The sequence below is a fragment of the Lynx canadensis genome, chromosome C1 (assembly GCF_007474595.2).
Source record: "Lynx canadensis isolate LIC74 chromosome C1, mLynCan4.pri.v2, whole genome shotgun sequence".
In the NCBI taxonomy this organism is placed as follows: domain Eukaryota; kingdom Metazoa; phylum Chordata; class Mammalia; order Carnivora; family Felidae; genus Lynx; species Lynx canadensis.
Genome location: NC_044310.1, coordinates 220143453 through 220149702, shown reverse-complemented (window position 1 = coordinate 220149702; position 6250 = coordinate 220143453). Strand labels below are relative to the sequence as shown.

The 6250-nt window shown below is 67.7% G+C and overlaps 1 protein-coding gene across 2 annotated transcripts; it reads right to left on the bottom strand.

The window, feature by feature from the left end:
* Positions 1–396: 396 nt before the first annotated feature.
* On the bottom strand, positions 397–6244 carry AGXT (alanine--glyoxylate and serine--pyruvate aminotransferase). 2 transcript variants are annotated; one of them, XM_030327823.1, is made up of 6 exons: positions 5762–6244; positions 4746–4841; positions 4027–4096; positions 2736–2831; positions 1339–1467; positions 397–759 (listed from the first exon to the last, which is right to left on the bottom strand). In XM_030327823.1, the coding sequence occupies exons 1-6, from the start codon at positions 6196–6198 to the stop codon at positions 652–654; spliced, it is 936 nt and encodes a 311-aa protein (XP_030183683.1). In that variant the 5' UTR covers positions 6199–6244; the 3' UTR covers positions 397–651. The 2 variants fall into 2 exon arrangements, with proteins under 2 accessions (XP_030183683.1, XP_030183684.1); XM_030327824.1 differs by lacking the exon at positions 5762–6244 and adding an exon at positions 5097–5269.
* Between the last annotated feature and the right edge of the window lie 6 nt (positions 6245–6250).

Below are 6250 nucleotides of genomic sequence, written 5' to 3'. Positions count from 1 at the left end.
ACAGGGAGGGGTCGGGGTGCAGAGGCCACGCTCGGATATGCATCTGAGGCCCCCAGACTCTCAGCACACGTGGAAGCCCGTGTGCCTACGTCGTGACCTTCAGTCTTCCCAGGTCAAGTCCTGGCTGTGTGCTCCAGGCATGTTGGTGCCTTAATCTCTGTGACTCTCATCACAAGTCATGAGTAATAAGCCCTGTGGGTCATGGGGGGGCCCTGGCGGTGTGGGGGGTGCGGTATTTTGCAGGTGCGAGATCTGGGGCAGGGTGTATGGTGACAGGGCCCCTACACACTGTTTTCCAGCCCTGGGGAGGCCCTAGGCAAGGAACTGCCCCCAAGCAACCCCCATGAGGGCACAGTCAGGGGCCAGACTCCTGCCGCCCACCCTGCACACAGTGAGGACAGATGACCGACGATTCTTTATTGAGTGTCCACCTGCCAGGGGCCTGTGGGGGTTGCAGCTCGTTTGGGAGGTGCCGTGGGTCCCGAGCCCACGTGGTCCGCTTCCAGGAGGTGCCGCTCGAAAGGAGAAGGACTTCCTGGGGCCGGGACGGCAGCCTTCCTGCCCCCCGGGGGCCCTGACCGACAGCACAGTCTGTTCGCTCCTGGTGCCTCCGGCCGGCCCCTCCGGGAGGGCGGGACACAGGCAGCCAGGTCACAGCTTGTTTCGGGAGCAGCGCTGCAGAGCCTCCCGTAGGGCCTGGATCACTCGGTCCACGTTCTCCCGGGTGGCGTTGCAGCCCAGCAGGCCGATGCGAAGCACCTGCAGGGGTGGGGGAGGGTCCGGGGCAGATGTGAGCCCCACCCTGAGTGAGGCCTAGGCAGAGCCAGGTCCCCCCCCACCCCGGCACCGAGAGCTTCCCCCGGTTATACAGGGAGCCCCCCTCCCTCCCAGACCCAGGCAGGGGTGGCTCTCTTCCCTCCGCACGCACAGAGCTCCAGAAGGAAGGTCAGGATGACGGTCAGTTACAGGTCACTCAGAATCGCCCACTCAGTGGGCACAGCCAGACCCAGGCCTGGCGCCTTCAGCCTGGTCTGCCCGCTCGGAGGGAAGGACTTTCTGGGTGGAATCGGAGGGGCCACACCCCACAACCTCACCAGGGCGAGGGGGCGAAAGGGGGCAGGAGAATTCATTCGCCCAGCTCCCCCTGCAAAACCCCTGGGGTTCAGAGGAGGATGTTCCCGTGTGGGTGGCCCTGCCGTCCTGGGGAACCGATGACCGCCGACCTCGGCCTGGGCCTGGCGCATGAGGCGCTCCATGTGGGGGTGGAGAATGTAACTTCCGTGGCAGGCGTGGCCAGCCCTCACCCCTGGCCACTCAGAGCAACAGCTGGCCCCTTACCTTCCCCATCGAGGGCCCAAGGCCGCCGGTGATCTCGATGTCAAAATGGTCCATGACATAGTTGACGATGTCCCTCCAGTCGTAGCCAGCGGGCACGGCCACCGCGGTCACAGTGGGCAGCCGGAGCGCCTGCGGGACGGAAGGCCCAACTCAGCCTCCTCCACGACCGCCTGCGGCCAGCACCACCTGACCTGGCCCGGCCAGCCCTGGTCTCAGGCCCCAGAGGGGCGGGCAGAGACGGGGGAGGGCACGGAGGGAGGCAGAAGGGGCCCAAAGACACGGGGTCACCGTCTCTCCTGTTTCCTACTGAAACCTGGACTGGCTGGCTAGTCGAGCGGACCCTCCGCCCTCCACCCCCCCGGCTGGACTGCCGGGGCTCCGGGGGCCACGGGCGTCTTCCGGCTCAGAGATCGCCCATCGTTACTTTAGGCGCGGAGGCTGTCGGGGAGAGTGGGGTCACTGAGCTAAGCATCCTAAGATCAGAGGCCAGGCCACTGTGACAGTGAAAATGACCACCCAGGTGACCCCAGGACTCTGTGTCCGTTCAGAGGGGGCTGGGTAGGAGCTCTCCCCTCCCCCACACCCTCTGCCTCTCCCCTCACTACCCTGCCCCTGCCCCCGCCCCCTGCCCTCTGCTCTCTGCCTTCCACCCCCCTCCCACTATCCCCCACCCCCTACCCCCCACCCCCCGCCCCACCCCCTTCCACCCGCCCCCTGCCCCCCACCCCTCGTCCCCCACCTCCTGCCCCCTGCCCCCTGCTCTCTGCCTTCCACCCCCCTGCCCCCTATCGCCCACCCCCTGTCCCCCCACCCCCCATCCCCACCCCCTTCCACCCACTCCCTGCCCCCCACCCTTGTCCCCCACCTCCTGCCCCCTGCCCCCTGCTCTCTGCCTTCCACCCCCCTGTCCCCTATCGCCCACCCCCTGTCCCCCCACCCCCCATCCCCACCCCCTTCCACCCACTCCCTGCCCCCCACCCTTGGCCCCCACCTCCTGCCCCCTGCCCTCTGCTCTCTGCCCTCCACCCCTCTGCCCCCCGCCCCCCGCCCCCTGCTCTCTGTCTTCCACCCCCCTGCCCCCTATCCCCCACCCCCTGCCCCCACCCCCTTCCACCCACCCCCTGCCCCCCACCCCTTGTCCCCCACCTCCTGCCCCCTGCCCTCTGCTCTCTGCCCTCCACCCCTCTGCCCCCCGCCCCCTGCCCCCTGCTCTCTGCCTTCCACCCCCCTGTCCCCTATCCCCCACCCCCTGCCCCCCCACCCCCTGCCCCCCACCCCTTGTCCCCCACCTCCTGCCCCCTGCCCTCTGCTCTCTGCCCTCCACCCCTCTGCCCCCTGCCCCCCACCCCCTGCTCCCCGCCCTCTGCCCCCTGCCCCCTGCCCTCTGCCCTCCTTACTGGATCCTTCACGAACAGCTGCAGGCCCAGCCCCTGCAGGCGCCCATGCAGATATGCCGTCACCTCCCGGTGCTGCCGCCAGCTATTCTCCAGGCCCTGGGAGGGGAGAGGACACTCAGTGGGCAGGGCAGGGGAGGGCAGGGTGGGGTCCCTCCTTCCGTGGCGAGAGAGGGGAAACTGTGTCTCATCCATAGTGGGGGCAGCTTCAGACTACGGAGGGGCTCCTCTCCTAGCCTGGACTCTGATCCCCATAGAGACCCCTGAGTCCCCAGATTCGGGGCCCCGGTTCTGCCCCAGGGGCCACACCTGGAGCCACCTCGGGGCAGTGGAAATAGTCTGGGCCTGGGGGAGCGAGTGGGGGGCCCAGCCACGGGTTGGAGCCTTGTGGCGCCCGGAGGGTGTCAGGTGGGATCACTTGCTGCAGGTGGGACGCTGGCCAGGGGAGAGAAAAGGGCTTCTGAGTCCCACGCCGTCCTGTCTCCCGTCTTCCCCGTGCACGGACCCCACAATCCGCTGTCCTCACCCCTCTCAGCCACACGCCCCCATGGTGCACGGCCAGCCTGGGTGCCGGTGTCCCCCCCCCCCCCCCCCCCAGCTCACGGGACTCCTCAGCTCCTGCTGGCCGGGCCCTGGGGTGCCGGCTCCACGAGCAGGCACGGAAGGGCACACAAGGCCCACACAGCGTGCAGCCTCCTGGGGAGGCCGGCCACTCATGGCGCTCTTCCCGCCTCTGGGCTGCTGGCTGCAGGCTTCCCGGGAGACACCGGGATGACCCCAGCCATGCTGGGGGCAGTGTCTCCTGTCCTCTGTCCCGCAGGGCCCACACACTCTGTGCCCCGGGAGCGTGGTCATCGCACCGGACAAAGACACTCTCCTGGCCACACCCACGTGTCCCCGCTTGGCCCCTGCCCCACCCCGGGAGCTGGAGGGGGCTGCGGGAAAGTGCTCTGTCCCCCCCCCCCCCAGGACCCCTCTGCCCGCAGCCGGCCCTCCCACCCCTCTCCCCGCGCTCCTGCATGCAGCCCACCCTCTGCTGCAACGCCCCCTCTCTCTGCTGCTCCGTGGACCCCGTTCTTCCTTCGGTGCAGGCCAGGCCCACCCGGCAGGCCGCCCGGCACTTAGAATCCCTCCTATCTGTGTCCTCAGAAGGGCTTGAGGGAGTCAGGAGAAGGGGCCTCTGAGAGGCCACCGGCCTCGGCACGGAGACTCCAGGGAGCTGAGAATGCTTCCCTAGGGGTCCTGCACCCGCCGAGTCCCTGCTCCACGCGGCTCTCCGCCCCACTCCCCTCACCTGTTCCGCTATGAGGGCCAGACTCTCTCTCAGGCTGTACAGGCTGACGACAGGGGTCGTGTGATGGTATCTGGAAGACAGGAGGGGACTTGGTCCAGTGTCACCGGGTGGGGGGTGGCCAGGCCCCCTGACAACGGGTCTAGCCGCTTCCCAGGGGGCCGCTGTCTGGCTTGGGGGTACGGACTCAGCTGGAGAGGCAGCTAGGGCTGGGGAGAGCGAGGCTCAGGGCAGGGACACTGGCCCGATCGCCTAGGGCTGGCTCCCCACCCAGCCTGTCCTTCCCGAGGAGCTGCTGTGCCCACTGAGTAGGGCACACTTCCTGGTCCCCCCATCCCTGTGTGGGTTACAGCGAAAGCGACTTCACAAGGAGCCCCTGGCTGAGCCCCTCTTTTTGAGAGGCGGGTAAGCCGAGGCCCAGGAATGGGAAGGTGTCGCAGGGCCAGGCCCAGAGCGTCCAGAGGTTCCCTGGGTCTGGGAGGACGGGGCCCGGGGCAAGGGTGGTAGGGGCTGTGCTGCTGGACCTGAGCTCCCAGGCCAGGGAGGGGTGGGCGAACCGAGTGGGGGCATCGATGGCCTGACTCTGGTGAGTCCTGCGGCTACAGCTGGGGCGTGGGCCCCGAGCCCAGGGTGTAAAGCTGACGAGAAGCTGGGTGCAGAGAGAGGTCACCCCCACGCCCCGCCACCAGATATGGCCCTGGCCCCGGCCCCGCGGTCCTCACATCCTGGGCTTGCCGTCACAGCCCCAGATGTTGGCCAGCCACTTCATGTCCAGGTAGAAGGAGACGGGCTTCGTCTTCCGAGTGTAAATCTTATTTCTGGGAAGGAAGGAGCAGCGTGAGTGCCCGCCTGTCGGGCTGGAGCGCCTGGGGGTGGTCTCGTCAGGCTAGCCTGCTCCGGGAAGCGAGCCAGAGGGGCAGGTGCCCCCAGGACCCCTGTGTTTGTGCTCAGGCCCAGGTAGGGTGTGTGTCTTCCCAGCCGCTGCACCTCGGGGGGCCAGGCATGGTTGGGGACCTCGGCCCCTCTCCTCCCAGGCCCCAGGAATGCAGCCGATCTTGAAGCTTTAAATACACCTGTTCTCCAGACGGGCGTGACAGACAGGGCCTCTACCCGAGCTCCATACTCAGACCACCAGCCGCTTCCTGGACCTTCCCGCGGGCGGTCAGACTTCCCACGGCCACAGACGACCCCTGACCCCATCCGAGACTGTCTCGGCGCCGCATCCCTGGGTCCTCCCCCATCCCGGCCTGGCCTGGCTCAGGGGCTGCACACTGGGGACCGGGGGCACCGGGGCTGCTGGACAAAGGTGGGCCACACCCGCCCCGTCGAGCAGCTCGTGCGTCGGCTCCTGGGCCCTGAGCCAAGGGTGGAGGCATGGGAGACAGGCACTGGACCCCCAGTCCTTGGCTCGAGGCTGGGGGACTTCCAGAATGCCAGGCCCTGCACCCTCACACACAAGCCCAGGCTCCATGAGGAGAATCTTCTGGAGGCCAGACTGGCCAGGCCACCAGCCTCACACCGGGACCTCACCGTGCCCTGGCTACCCCCGCCCTATGAACTCAGAGCTTGGGCACATCTGTCCAGGGTGGGCACCTGTCCAGGGTGGGTCGTGGACAGGCCAGAGGTGTCTCTGAGCACAGCCCCTGAGCCCTCCCTCTCTTGCTCCGACCTCCCGCTTCAGGGGCCTTCCGGCCTCACTGCACATCCACCTTAGGTCAGGGGCCCAGGAGTCACCCACTTGGCCTTGTCACTGAAGGAGATGAGCGAGGTCCCTGGAGGCGAGTTCAGGACCTTCTGGGAGCCAGAGTACAAAACGTCAATGCCTGTGGAGAGGAGGGGCGTGTGCTCCTGGGGGCCGAGCTCCGCCCCGGGTGGGATCTTCGCGGGGGTGGGGGGTTGGGGGGAGGGTGCCCACCCAGACCAGACCCCAGCAGGTCGAACAGAAGTTTTGGGCAACCTGGGGACCTGCAGCACAAGTGCTGTGTGAAGCAGGCTGGACGGTCTTATAGGAGTGAGACCCTGACCTATGCGACGTGACGCCCTCTCCACGCAGATGGAGTGAAATTGCAGGCCACCCGCCCACGGTCGGCTCGGGTGGAGGAGCCCACGCGTGGCGTCAGTGTTGTGAGCGAGCGTGTGGCAGAACACAGGACGAAACAGGTGTTCTTGCCACATCAGGCGGCCGCTGAACTGTCGCGAAAACCGACGAGGTCACCACCTGAGATTT